The 15222-nt window shown below is 40.2% G+C and overlaps 1 protein-coding gene across 9 annotated transcripts in view; it reads right to left on the bottom strand.

Moving 5' to 3' along the window:
- The window catches only part of cep128 (centrosomal protein 128), a 170107-nt gene extending 157804 nt beyond the window's left edge, over window positions 1-12303 (bottom strand). For 6 of the 9 annotated variants that reach the window (XR_014031059.1, XM_081378455.1, XM_081378457.1 and 3 more), the window contains exons 1-5: window positions 12155-12250; window positions 11617-11790; window positions 11437-11523; window positions 11235-11352; window positions 8978-9099 (exon numbers count right to left, since the gene is read on the bottom strand). Coding sequence is in view for 7 of the 9 variants with exons in the window: in XM_081378455.1 (XP_081234581.1) it covers window positions 8978-9099; window positions 11235-11352; window positions 11437-11523; window positions 11617-11772 (483 nt within the window). In the remaining 2 variants the exon portion in view is untranslated. Of the gene's footprint in view, window positions 1-8977; window positions 9100-11234; window positions 11353-11436; window positions 11524-11616; window positions 11810-12154 lie in introns of all 9 variants that reach the window. The other 3 variants (XR_014031058.1, XM_081378458.1, XM_081378456.1) reach the window with 2 other exon arrangements.
- Between the last annotated feature and the right edge of the window lie 2919 nt (window positions 12304-15222).

Here is a 15222-nt window from a genome sequence, read left to right as displayed (position 1 = left end):
ATGCGCTTGCCGCGCGACTAAAATTTGCGTTTTCATTTCTTCTTCGCTGCTCTAAACAGTGGTTGCTTGTGGCAACAGCACAACTTCCTGTGTTGCCACAAGCAACCACTGTTTAGAGCAGCGAAGAAGAATTGTGCTGAGTCCCAATTCGCATACTATCCGTCCTAAATAGTATGCGAAACTAGAATTAGTACGTCCCAAATCGTAGCATGTTGAAATGAGTATTCCAAAGATACCCGGATGGTCTACTATTTCCGGTTAGAATTCGAAGTGCAGATCAATGCACACTCTAACGGCTAATATTGCCCACAACCCATTGCGTGCGGGAGGGAGGAGCTTTGCGGTGATGATGGTGATGTAAACCTGGCAGTCGGATGCAGCAACGGAGATGCGCCCTCAGTTTTTAAGTGTAAGAATTCAAATGTTTAACCCTAATTAAAGTTATATTTTATTGTCTCGTAATATTAATGGGTTTATGTTGTGCCAAAAAAGTACCGTGTTTATCTTGTAGGGTCCGACGAAGATACCGAGCGCCTCATTGCAGGCTACAAAACAATAAATAAAAAGGCTCATGCAAGTGTCTTTTTTATGTATTTCTGTTTCTGTCTGACTTATATGTTAACTTTATCAGTCCAACCAAAGAAACATGGTTACTACACTTTTACTATAGTAAAAGCATGGTTCATTTTCATCGGGGTATTTTTAAGGATTATACATAAGTATAAGATTAAGTATAAAATACGTTAAACAATAGTTACACTATAAACTTTAAATATTTTAACTCAGAAAATAAGTAGCGCTAGCTTTCGTTACACACATTTGCACATGAACGTCAGAACCAGCCGCCTCACAAACGACCTGCGTTTGGTTGATCTACGACGACGCCCTGCTTCACTCCTCAATTTGGTAAACACATTGTAAATGTATTGTGGAAAAAAAGATGGGAATAGTAAATAAAATTATATTGGATATATAAGAATGAATGGAATGTTAAATGTTTTGTTAACAGTCGCGGTGTGCGTAACTAGGCAACCACGTTCAAGTTCACGTTGCATGACGTCATCGAAGTATGTCCCAGAACGTGCATACTTTTTTGCTACACACTCAAAAGTATGTACTTTTTCATCACAAAAAAAGTACATACTTTTAGGTCGTAGTATAAGTAGGCGAATTGGGACTCAGCCATTGTCTCCGATTTGCAGCGTTAATGCAAAGCTAGCGTGCATAATTGTTTAATAAAATGGTATCGGATCGGTACATGGGTAGATGTAATCGCCGATACCAATGCCAGAATTTTTATTGGTATCGGCGGCATTCCCGATAGTATCGGATTCGGAACAACCCTAAATACATCTGAAGATGGCTTGGAATGTCTTTAAACGAAACAATTCAAAACGAAAAGAAATAGGCTACTCTCGGATTATGTAATCAATGGTGTGGGATCTGATATTCATTTATGTGATATTCATGCTTTTCTTCTTACAGTAAAGCACAGTCCACAAACAACCTCCCTATAATAAGACAAATCTCTGGAGGCATGCTCCAAGCACACTCTCATCTCATCCCTTTTCCCACATTTGTAGTAATGACACTTTAACCAAACCGGAAATTGTAACGTATGTGCACGCGAAAAGTCCGTATTATTATTTTTTTGCAAAGGTCCCCTCAGGGGCTCCGTAGAAAGATGTGTGAAACAGCGCGATAAAAAAAATTTGGTATAGAAAAATTACATTTTGATAAATGAAAACTAAAATTTAAAGCAACAAACTAATTTCCCTGGTTTTCCATGACTTGGACAAAAACTATATAAAATTCCCTGACTTTCAATGTCTGGAATAGACCTTTAAAAATTCCAAGTCAAAAAATGGCATATAATGTGGTAAATCACATTGCATGATTTATGATCTCCCAATAAATAAGCCTTTTTCAGCCCTGTTCAGCTAAAAGGGAAACTCCTACAGATGCAAAGGTTTCAGTTAAAAATCTGGCCCTAAACATGCTAAATTGCTACTGACTGGAAGCGTCATAAAAGAGATACTAACACCCTGTCTACACCAGGTGCATCCAGAGTATCGAGTCCATTCTTCAAGGCAAAAAATCACTTGTAAGAAAAGATACAGTATATTTACAGTACATTACTTAGACAATGTGCCAACTCAAATGAATCACACAAAGTCACAGCATGAACTGTAATCCATATAAAATCCACAGAAAACAAAAAAGCAGCAGTCATGTGTGTGTACATATTTAGCATTATTAAGTCATCATGCGGAAAAATCAATATGTCAGCAGCAATAACAAAGACGTGTGTGGACTGTGTGGAGAAATGTCAACATTCACTCAAGCTCCCAGACACTGTATTTTGGTATTTTGTGTGTTGTGACTGGAGAACTAAAGCAGAGCAACACAGAAATGTGGAAACCGGTAGAGATTCTGCTATAACATTTATATAATAAGTGTGGTTTTCAAAAGCAGACACCAAGCAGAGAATGATTGTGTAATCTGCAAATTCAGTTTTAAAACATTCTTGAATGCATGAATTTTCCGCATTTAATATGAATTCAGCTGATATGTGCTCATACTGTAGGTATACAGTGAATATATTAAAGCGAATGAGACTGAAAGCTTTGACACAATCAAGTTACAATGGCCGTGCCAGCTCTTTCATTAAGAATAAGGTGAATATTTTCTTTAAAAAGAACGAAATGCATTGCTATATTGTGAATACATACATTCATCTATATTCACAATATAGCATCGCATTTTGTACTTTAAAAAAAATATTCACGACAGACAGAGACAGATATAGTCCGGTGGCGTAGTGAAAATACTGTTACCGAGGTGATAAAAGCACCGAATTTTGCATGGTGTTTCCTTAGGGTCTATAGTGTAATTTTGGCCTAGGAGCCCTCGGAAATAAATGTTGTAACATGTCATATTAGAAGTATATCATTATCAATGAAATATGCTTAAAAACACTGAGATTTTCAAGTTCCTGCACAAGATAAAGTATTCAAATGAATCCCAAAGTTAACATTTTGATATGTTTATTTATGTTTATGAACTTTTAAATAACTAAAGCTTCAATACATGTTAAAGTATTAGCAATATGGTCTTTATTGACCCTGTAATTGATAATTATGAGTCGTTACAGTTGCATTTGCAAAGAGGTGAGCAGTCTAAACTTGCTTTGCCACATTTGCATGTGGAACAATCCCCCTTACAGCAACATTTGATAAGTTCTCTGCAGGCTGTGGGGACTTCTGGAAGTGTCATCCAAACTGGTTCCCAAGACCCTGTTTCCTTGGTCCATCCATAGTCCCTTGGAGAAGGAATACCTTGCTGTGAGAGTGTGCTGGTCGCCCAGATTCCAGTCTGATAAAGTGCCCGTCTTATGTGCTGCAGTAGAGTATCTTAGGTGGGTGGCAGTTTCTCCATTGTCCTACTCCCATAGCAGAAGAGTTCTTTCCTCTTCTGGAAAATGGAGCTTGAAGGACTGGACTTGTCATACAAGATGACAGTCAGTCTCTCAAGCTTTTGGAACTGCCATGAGGCAGCAACTAATTTTTGGAATGGATTTCTGGCAAGGGAAGCAAATACGTACTCAGTTACTAACGTAACCTTGGTTCTCTCTAGAAGAGGGAACAAATACTGCGTAATATCTTACGCTAGGGGAAAACCTCTTTTCCGAGAGATATTGATATTTGGTGCTGAGATCCAACACCAAAGTCCCAAGGGCAAGTGCATGATCATCAGGGACTCCCAGAGAGTCCAGGAAAGAGGGGCTGGAACAGCATCATTCCTGTACTAAGTAGCGTCCTGTAAGGAGCAATTATATAGTGTTCCACACAGTCAGGGCGAAAACTCGGCCTGGTCTGATGAATATTACGGGTCTTACACACTGCCCATGAAGTTATTTAATCGATCAGCGAGCGGTGCTCGAGCATTTTCAGTATTCTGAGCCGAAAGCATCTGGCAGATAGTACTGATTTTAGACCGAAAGCAGCTTAGCCTGCAAGGCGGGAACCTCTAGGTTATAAAACCTCATAAATGTAGATGGGGAGGCCCAGCCTGCCGCCATACAGATATCTTGCAAGGCAATCCCACTAGACCAAGCCCACGAAGAGGCCATGCCTCTTGTGGAGTGCGCTCTGACACCTAACGGGCACTGCAGGCAGAAGCGTAAGCCAGCTCAATAGCATCAACTATCCACCTGGATAGGCTCTGTTTCAACGCAGCTAGTCCCTTAGAACGTCCGTTGAACGAAACAAAGAGCTGCTCCGTCTGTCTGAAGACAGTCGAGCGAGACAGATAAGCCCTTAATGCCCTGACCGGGCAAAGGAAGCTTGCGTCCTCCTCCTCGTTGGAGACCGGCAGGGCCGACAGGGAAATCACCTGAGCCCTAAACGGTGTGTTGAGCGATTTTGGAACATACCCGTGCCTTGGTTTGAGTATGACTTTTGAGTCATTTGGCCCAAACTCGATACACGTCGTGCTTACTGAGAGCGCATGCAAGGAAGGAGAGAACCTCCGTCACCCCACAGTCTGAGGGTGAAAAGCCACGAGCTGTGCACCAGCTAGTGAACACAGACCAATTCGAGGAGTAGAGCCGTCTAGTAGACGGGGCTCTAGCCTGCGTGATCGTGTTTAACACTTCTACCAGGAGGTTAACGGGTACCCGTTGATGGCCCACGCATGTAGGGACCAAAGCTCTGGGCGAGGATGCCAGATCGAGCCCTTGGCCTGAGAGAGGAGTTCCTTCCTCACTGGTATTGGCCATGGGGCAGTGCTCGTCAGCTGCATCAGAACCGGGAACCAATCTTGGTTCGTCCAGAACGGAGCCACAAGTAGCACTGAGCATCCGTTTTCCCTGATTCGCTCTAATACCTGAGGTAGGAGCGAGACGGGGGGAAAGGCATAGAGCGGGCAGCGGGGCCAGACATGGGTCAGCGCATCCCTGCTTTTAGAGAAAAACTCCGGACAGTGAGCGTTTTCCTGAGACGCGAACAGGTCTACCTTTGCTCTGCTGAATGTCTTCCACAGTAGTTGGACTGTCTGTGGGTGTAGAGACCATTCGGCTGCCGGAACATTGTTCCTGGACAGTCTGTGTCTCTGATACCTCCCTGGCGATTTATATAGGCTACCACCAACGTGTTGTCCGAACGGACCAGAACGTGGTGTCCTTTTATCTGGGGACAAAAACGCCTCAGCGCGTTGTCGACTGCCATCATTTCCAAGCAGTAGACACCACCTTCACACTCGAGGAAGTCCCCAGGCTTACACCTGACCGGTACCAATCGGTCACCCTCCAAGGTTTCAGAGCCGAAACGCATTTCTGATCGACCTTGAGGCGGAACAGACCGGAAGTCCATGCTCGGCGTGGTACTCGTGCTTTTAGCCAGAACTGCAGTGGGCGCATGCGAAGCAGGCCCAACTGGAGTACAGATGACCCTGAGACCATGAGACCCAGCACTGTCTGAAACTGTCTGAGCGGGACTATAGTGCCGCAGCGGAAGGATTCCGTCATGCGCTGAATGTCTAGTCTGCGCTGTGGCGATAGCTGTGCTGTCATAGACTGTCTGTGCCCAGAAAGGATATTCTCTCTTCTAAGATGAACTCTGCTTTAGCTACAGATTCATCTGCACATTTATGGCTGTCAAGAGTGACTAGATCTTTAAAATCATCCAAGAAAGGGTTGCCCATTCTTTTAATAGTTTCAGACAGGTTGGCTACATGTCTTTGAAATGTCTTCTGTGTGGAAAGACACTGTTCATGATGCTGGAAGTTCTTAGGATTATCTATGTCATTTTCAGGAAGAAAGTCCTCTTCAAATTCTTTCAGTAATCTTCCCAACTCTGGTCCAGAGATCATCCATCGTCTGAAAGCATTTGGGTTTTCTGTGAGACCAACTGCACCACTGCAACCATTCACAATCTTATTCTCTTGTTCATGAGCTTGGTCGAAAGGTATTACAGAGAGCTTATTGTGTGTCTTTGAGAAAACCCAGTGTGAATGTTTTTCAAACTCCTCCTTGATGGTGCTGGGCAAAGACTTCGGGCCCTATCTTGCACCCAGCGCAATTGACTTTGCACACCGACGCATGTATCATTCCTATTTTGCACCCGCGCAAAGCGGACTTTTCCCTCCACAGAAGCACGTCGGTTAACTAAGAAATACACTTGCGCTCCCCGGGGCGGTTCAGCGCAAAGAGGAGGCGTGTTCCGGCGCAAACGTTCCCTCATGCTATTTTACAGGTTTAGAAAACAATTCCGCCACTGACCGAAAAAAAACAGTTTAAAGTCAGTGGCGCGTTGCGCATGTTATTCATATGCTATTTTAAGGGTGCATGCTTGGCCTTAATTAATGTAGCGTGTGCACAACGCGCATACACTTTGATTCTCTCATATACACACAGACGCAGCAGTTTTCATTTTTGCAAATCATACATTATTACGATAGATAGATAGATAGATAGATAGATAGATAGATAGATAGATAGATAGATAGATAGATAGATAGATAGATAGTTTATTATAAAAGCATACATCTAGCTTACACATTTACCCAAATTATCATACGCCTGTTTAACCGAAGTTAATTTGGGTGTGTTTCTCCATCCCCAACGTCCCTGACGAGAACGTCGGTCTCCTTGGCTGTGAACCGCTCCTGCCGTGCGCCTGGCAAATCTGCCGTTATAATAGGAATCCACTTTAGAACACGCGCGCCTGCTCTTAAAGGGACTGTGAGATGACGCTCTGATTGGTTTATTTCACGTTACGCCCAAACCACACCTATGAATAATGAGGCTACTTCAGACCAACCCATTTTAGATTTGCGTCGGGCGCAAGAGTCATTTATCCCGCCGGTATAATAGCAACAGCGCCCAAGACCCGCCCACAAAGTTACTTGCGTTTTGCGGTTGATACTTGCGTTTCAGATCCTTAAAATAGGGCCCTTCATGTCCCTGATGTGGACAGACACCCATATTGCATAGTTTGTATGGTCCAAGGCAAAAAATAGTGGGATGGGTTCTTCTAAAACTTCTACATATAGAAGGAAGTTCTTCTCTCTGTGAGCTCTGACAAAAATGAGAATGAGGGTTTCATATCTTAGTATTAGATCCCAATACATGAAAGTTGGACTCTTCTTCAGCATGTCATTTCTCCAAGTGATAAAGGTATCTTCATCTTTGGGGCCAGCAATAAGCCTAAAAGCTTCCTGCTGTAGATTGTGAAGTGAGAGTAGAGTGACTTGGTCTCCATGACTCGCACCATGCCTAGTTAGGTGTGCTGCTTTCAGAAATGAGTCAGCCTTTCCAGAAGATGCTACTTCTCCTTCAGTGAGTGCTGTCGTCCAACCAGAGCACTCAAAGAGGTCGCCAAGTGTATTCAAAGTGTATTCCTTAGTTGGATATTAAGCATAAAAGAACGAACAAATTCTGACCTGCAACACGTCTACAATAGGCAACCAAAATAACTGAAAGTACATCTAGATATGTACTGTCACACACAAATAGGATTTAATGTGATGTGATGCAGCCTAACATAAAACTAATGACCAAACTATGAACTCAGTAGACAGCTATATGAATGACCTAGTTTAATTGAAAAATAGAAGAGAAAACCAAGCTCTCTTAACATTTAAGCATTTTTGCTGCCTTTTTAAATAATTCCGCCTATATTATACAGGGCTTTTTGAGGGTTTTTTTTATAAGGTGTCTTGGCACTCTGTTTTACACTTATAATTTGGAAGATCTACTGGCCTGAGCACAAATTAACAAAAGGAAGCTTATTCAGTGGTCTTAAAAGGCCATTACCCTGAAAGTTTTACTTGAGAGGAGAAAAAAAAAAAAAAAAAACGATTTCATGAATATTGTTTTTTAAGTGATTTGACACTAAATTTCAATATTTCAGCTGGGCTCCTAGGCTGAAATCATTTAGGAGGTCCTAAAGAAGCTTCATGTAAAATTTGGTGCTTTTGGTTTTCATTTAATATGTGCACTTCCCAACTGGACTAATAGGACAATACAATATCCTAATTATTATATGATTATTTAAATATACTGGTTAAAAATAGGAAGATAGATGCACTATACTTAAAATGGTTTTCTGTCTTATATTGTATCTCAAAATGATGGATGTAATTTTCAAAATGTGGAAATAAGCGGAAATAAGTTAATACAGCTTCTTATTTACATGAGGTAAACATAAAGCTGCATGGTTTATTTTTTAATGTACATAATTGCTGTCATAATAACGGCCCATTTCAAATGTTTACGACCTTTTTTTCTCTTTCTTCTTTGAGAGGTGATGAAATAATGTTCTTGTAAATACTTTCCAGCATTTCAGTAAAAAAAATGTAGGCTAGATTTTTAAAATGCATCCAAATTCGTTGCAAAGTGCAACAGTTATCGTATGGTGCTCGGCAGTGGTCAAAAAGTATTTAAACATTTTTAATTGATCTCTTCTTGTAAACTCAGTGATGTGGATTCGGACGGCAATTAAATTACCCTAGACCTTGGTGTTTGTCAAAAAACAGTAGGTAATTCGCCCGGCGATTTTCACACGGGTGGTGAGAGAAAAACAATTACATTCTGGATTCGTACGGCAATAAAATCACAGACTAGCCCCTGTAAATTTTTAAAATACCTTATGACCCCATGAAAAACAATCAGTGTCTGAATAAGGCTAAAATTCGGAGCACTGAAACATATACAAAGATATTTTTAATAAACACTGCTCCTTTTTATTGTAATTTCTCCTGCTTTTGCCCTTCCCTGGTTTTCTGTATCTTCTGGCATGATCCGGTGATATTTCTGAAATTTCTAACGTGGAGACGTAATCTAACGTAGCCTATTAGAGTATTAGATTTAAGTATTTAAGTGCAAAAAGAAACTGACTGTCTATACAGTTCTAAAATGTATTATAAATAAATTAAAACTATAACATGACACAATTAGACTCAGATGTAGTCATACCTGCTCTTCAGCTTGAGCGGAGTCTCGGAAACGCACTGCAACAGATCTAGAGCGTCTTCTGTTACCTGTGCTCGCACTCCCATAATCTCTCAAAGGGGACGTGGGGAGGTAGCGCCTCCTGTCTACAGGGCAAGAGACACATATCTGGAACTATTGTGTAGTTAGCACACTGTGTAGTGCATACTATATTTTTAAGTAGTATGTGCAATGCTAAGATTTTTCACAGCAGTATGCAACAATTACACTACCATTCAAATCTTTTTGAAAAAAGATTATTATGTTCACCAAGCATTTATTTGATAAAAAAAAAAAAAAACATACAAATATTTTAAAAAATATGTCATTTGAATTTTGCAAAAGTCTTAGGCATGTCAATACCCCCCCGGTATGATCGGTATGATCTGATCTCACCATCATAGAGTCCGTCTGTGATTACATGAAGAAACAGAAAAAACTGAGACAGACTAAATCCAGAAGAACTGCAGGAACGTCTCCAAGATGCTTGAAGAAACCTTCCTGCAAAGCTACCTGAAAAACTATGCGCAAGTGTACCTGGACAAAAGCCGTTTTAAACGCAAAGGGTCGTTACACCATATATTGATTTGAATTAGTTAATAGAAGTTAAATCATAAATAAATTCAATTTGTGATTTTATTTTTGAAAGCATTCTCACTTTACAGCATTTTAACACAAGTGCCAGTACTTTTCACAGTAGTGTAGCTTTGCAGGAAGGTTATAAATATATAAATAACTGACTTAAAACCCTTTTTTTATGGATATTAACATGCCTAAGACTTTTGAACAGTACTGTATATATATATATATATGTATATATATATATATATATATATATATATATATATATATATATATATATATATATATATATATATATATGTTTTTTTTTTTTTTTTTTTTTTTTTTTTCTGTGAAAGCAAAGCTTCAGTGTTAAATGATCCTTAAAGGTGGTATCAGTGATTTCAGGCCCAAAAATATTTTTATCACATTCATCTAATCTTTCCTAACGATCCGCTAGCTGCCCGCCCCATAAGCATGCCGTCAAAAAAACGCGTCTCTGTAGGCAGCCTAGGCTCTGAGATCTGCACACAAAAACAAATGGTTTAGCCAAACACTCAAAACCAAAACAAATAGTGTTCCAACCAATCACCGACAGGGGGAGGGTGTTGTGAGGTTTTGTGCTCGTGCACGGCTGCACGCGAAGTCAGAGCTGAAGAAAAAGCTGGCTCAAAACCTCACAACACCCTCCCCCTGTCGGTGATTGGTTGGAACACTATTTGTTTTGGTTTTGAGTGTTTGGCTAAACCATTTGTTTTTGTGTGCAGAGCTCAGAGCCTAGGCTGCCTACAGAGACGCGTTTTTTTGACGGCATGCTTATGGGGCGGGCAGCTAGCGGATCGTTAGGAAAGATTAGATGAATGTGATAAAAATATTTTTGGGCCTGAAATCACTGATACCACCTTTAAGAAATAATTTATATATCCTAATACCTTTCTTATTATTATTATTATTATCAGAAGATAATGGCCCCAGGGAATCAGGGGGCCCCATCAAATACACAGAAGCCTTTATAAATCATAACCTACACATTTTTTATTCATGTTTTGTTTGGTCAGGATTTCACCATTAAAGTTTTAACATTATTATTAAATCTGCACGAATGTGGGCCCCCCCATTATGGATTAGAGTGGACTATTCCATTATTATTGCAGTTGTGCAAGCAAGGTTTAGAGCTACAACAAGCACAAGCTCATTAACAGCAGAGCTTTGATTATAAAATTAAGATACATTTAGCTCTGATACAAATTTCTAAAATTAATCATACCATTGATATTACCACGCTCATTCTTAGACGTACATATATTGGATGCAGGGAGCAAGAACATAATGTGTCTAAAATGCTGTGCACAGTTCAGTGGAATGATTAAGTTTGCCATAACTTAATGTTGTTAAACTGAACGCATAAAGAAAATTGTTTGCTGAAATAACCACAACAATAACAACGACAAAATTGTTGCAGTGTGCTGTCGTCTGTCAATCAGCATCGCGTGAAAGTTGTGTTCGTTACTATAGCAACTATGCTTCAGAGATTGTGTTATAAAATGTTTGGCATAAATAAATATACATTAACATGATGAGTATATACTGTGCTTCATGTATTAGCATTAACACACTATTAATAAAATGTATAGACAAGCTTCTACTCATTTAATGAAGCAAGTCCTAGCCTGTGCTGCACCTGAGGCTTCCAGGTCACTGGTGTGCAGTGTGGAGAGTGAGGCACTCCAGCCACCCGTGCTCCTCTTCAGCCGCTGACCCTGCAGATGCTGGATGGACTCCTCTAAGCTCTCCCTCAGCTAAAACACAGGACAAGCTCTCAGAGCAACACCCTTATCTGAAATCAGAGACAATCCCATACAACTCTGGGTTGCGATACTCACCGTCGCCATGGCTTCAGCTTGGTCGTCTGTGTGTTCCTTATACTGTCCCAACATCTGATCCACTTTGTTTAGATTTCGGCTTGTATCCTGCACAAAAGCATAAGCTTGCATGTCAAAAGAAAAGACCGCAGTGATCCCAGCTGTACACAACAGAGCAGACAATGCATGAAGGCAGCTTACCTGTAGAGTGTTTGCTAAAGTGTCAATTTTGTCTGATATGTCAGATACATGTGTATCCCTAGGAAACCTGCTGTCAGGTCTTATTTGGCTCCCCCTGACCCGCGATCGATGCCCCCTGGGTCTGTCAAAGGTGTCAGATTCACTGGAGGAGTCCATGCTGACATGAGCCAATGCCTGAAAATAAGCAACAGCACTAAACTGAAATCAGAAACCACCTTTCCAATCCTGACACATGCATTATCTGTTTGCCTAGATAGAAGACGCGTGTAATTACACCTGGCGAGAAAGTATTCAGATTAATTAAATGTTTAAGGCTAAGGAACACTAGTCTAGTCAATGAAATCGTCTATTTGATGAAAATAAAGACCTTGTAAACACTCGACTTGGCACAGAACTATCGAGCTAACGTTAGTTAGCTTTGTGCTTAACTTACAGCCTTTCTTTCCTAAGATGTTACAAAGCCTTGTCCGATTGTATAATATAATACCGAATCACTCAATTGTAAAACTACAAGAAAAGTACGTCAAACTCCCCCTACCCGTGCACCCAGAGGTTTGATGTTTATCTTAGGTGATCATTGTAAGGCACCGACATCCTCTGCTATGGCAACTTGAACTGGCCGCCTAACAGGAATACAACAAGCGCTATGAATCATGGGAGTTGTAGTTTTGCCACCCGCGCCGTAACGTTTCCTGTTACGTTTCAGAACTCCTTATATTATATTATATTATATTATATTATATTATATTATATTATATTATATTATATGTCTTTCGCCAACATACTAAGGCCGGTGACACACTGGATGCGTGGCGTGAGCGTGGCGTTTCTGTTGCGTGTCAGCTGCGTGGCGGCTGCGTCGCGTTTTCCATGTCTTTGCACACCAGAAGCGTGTCTGACGCGGCGCTGCTGCTGCTAGGTGACATTGGTGACATGGGGAGAGAGTTGTGGAAGGCCTATACTTCATGTTAAACATAAATATATAGCAGCAAAGACAACGTCGGCAGTGTTGACGGCAATATAGACTAGGCCTATAGAATATTTCGTTCTGTATTGACAGGTGCAGTATTTGAAAATCGATAATATTTTTTTAAATTGCATTTATATTTGCATTTATGTCAAACCCTAGACACTTTCAAACATCAAAATGACATTTATTAATATGTATTCGTGTCAAAATGTCATATAAACATCTTTTCCTATTCAATTTTGCCTGGAAACGCTTCCAAGACGCTTGCGTGTCGCGTGAAAAATAGGCGTCGGTTCTATTTCTAGCAGGCACGCGTTTTCCGCGCGGCTCGAGCCGCGCCTGAGACGCGCGTGTCACGCACGCAGTGTGCAAGCTCTAACCTGTTAACATGGGAGCCGAAATAAAAACGGACACGCCACGCAGCTGAGACGCTTACGCCACGCATCCAGTGTGTCACCGGCCTAACACTTACTATTCTATAGGCCAGACGTCAGCAACCTAAGGCACGCGTGCCAACACTGGCACGCGGAGGGTTAATCGCTGGCACGCAAGCAAATGCGAGAGAAGTGTATGTATTTCATTCAGATAAAGTAGTCTACCTGCACACAGATCTACATTTTGATGTAATAATTCCTCATAGTAAAAAACAGCTTATTTTATTAAGTTAAAGATGCACCGATTGATCCGCTGGTGGCCGAAATAAGCCGATTTTCACGTGATCGGCCATAACCGGCGACCGGCCGGTCAGTCTGACATATGCCGATTTTATGCCGGACATATGCCGATTTTATGCCGGACAAATGCACTCGGTCTCGGGCAACACCATCATCACATGTGCACACGGAACGCACATGTAGGAAACTTCGTGAATTACGGCCGTTTCACGCATATTTTTTTCGGCGTGCATGTTAATCAGTGAGTGCATTCACACCGGGAGCAGCGCGTGAGCGCCCAACAGGAGCGTCGCGTAGCAGCAGTGAAGCGAGGGTTTCGCCGCCGAGTCTATTTTGTCTGCGCTGCTCACGCTCAGTTAAAGTGAAAGCACACATTTGATTGACAAAATAAATATGATTTCAAACAAAAGTGCCTAAAATGCACAGAATGTGCATGTCTAGTGTGTTTTAACAAGAACTGGATTAGGTTATGTCAGAAAAGAAAATGAAGACTCAAAAATATTTATATAAAATCTACTCATTTAAACTTGTTTTTATTATTCAGTTTGGGTAAAAGGATATGATATTTTATATATATATATATATATATATATATATATATATATATATATATATATATATATATATATATATAAAAAAAATATATATATATATATATATATATATATATATATATATATATATATATATATATATATATTTCTGTGTGTTGTAAAGTGGTTAGAAAAAAAGAAATCGGAATCGGCTAAAATCGGTATCGGCAGGTCAAACTCAATGAAAATCGGAATCGGCCTAGAAAATTGTAATCAGTGCATCTAGGAGTTATAAATACTATTAAATTGTCTATCTAAATCTAAAACAAATTTCAAGAGAAATATTTAAATTTCTGTACTATTTCTGTGTAAGCCATTATGAAAATGTAAAATGTTTGTGTATTTATATGAGTGTGTGTGTTTATGTATATGTATGTATGTGTATGTGTATGTGTATGTGTATATATGTATATATATATATATATATATATATATATATATATATATATATATATATATATATATATATATATATATATATAGGCTATGTGTGTGTTGTGGCACAGTGATGAACTCGGAAACTTAAAAATGGCACTCTATGACAAAAAGGTTGCCGACCCCTGCTATAGGCTATTAAAATTTACATTTTAAAAATCCTTGCTACGTAGGGTGACCAGACGTCCCGAAATCTAAACTGTTGTCCCGAATCCCGAATCTGACCCTAATTGTCCCGAAAAATATAATAAAGCAAAATCTTGAGTAGAACTATTGCCTGATAAACATTAAAAACTGTCTGCGGAGGATGAGTCGTCCTGCAACCAGCCCCCGCCGGCTACTCATTGGCTGCAGAATCTTTTTTGTTTCTTTTTTTGAAGTTCTAAAAAAATACCGTAGGCGCGAATTTAGATATGCATTGATAAGCTAATTTTCATTAATTCCGTTGGCATGGCTGGTGTACCGGAACCCCAACACGCTGCTAAAAAGCAAAAACGCCTCTGCAGGTACCGGGAGTGGGTGGGGAAGTATCCATGGTTTGCCACAGCCTAAGCGATGAAAGTAAAGCGTAACACGTTGGTCTCGTCCTTCTTTAAGAATCAGGATGATTCCATGTAGGCCTATAATAAAATAGCTGCTGCTGAGCTGACCATGTAGGCCTATAATAAAATAGCTGCTGCTGAGCTGACCTCCGTTATTTTTTCTTTTCACAATGACATTTGAGTTCATGATTTTAATGTTGTTTTTTTGTGGCAGACTAAAGACTACCCAGCAAACATTGGTCCGACGGCAACGTCGTGTCCCTGGCCAAAAATAGTCGCGGTATGACGGCATAAATCGGTAAAAATATGTAACACAGAACATTTCCTAAAAATGCATTCAAATACATGTGTGCATGTCTACAGTTATCTGGTTGCATGTATAATTGTTATTT

The sequence above is a fragment of the Scardinius erythrophthalmus genome (assembly GCF_964197995.2).
Source record: "Scardinius erythrophthalmus genome assembly, chromosome: 11".
Classification (NCBI taxonomy): Eukaryota; Metazoa; Chordata; class Actinopteri; order Cypriniformes; family Leuciscidae; genus Scardinius; species Scardinius erythrophthalmus.
This window is presented reverse-complemented; position numbering and strand designations above follow the sequence as displayed.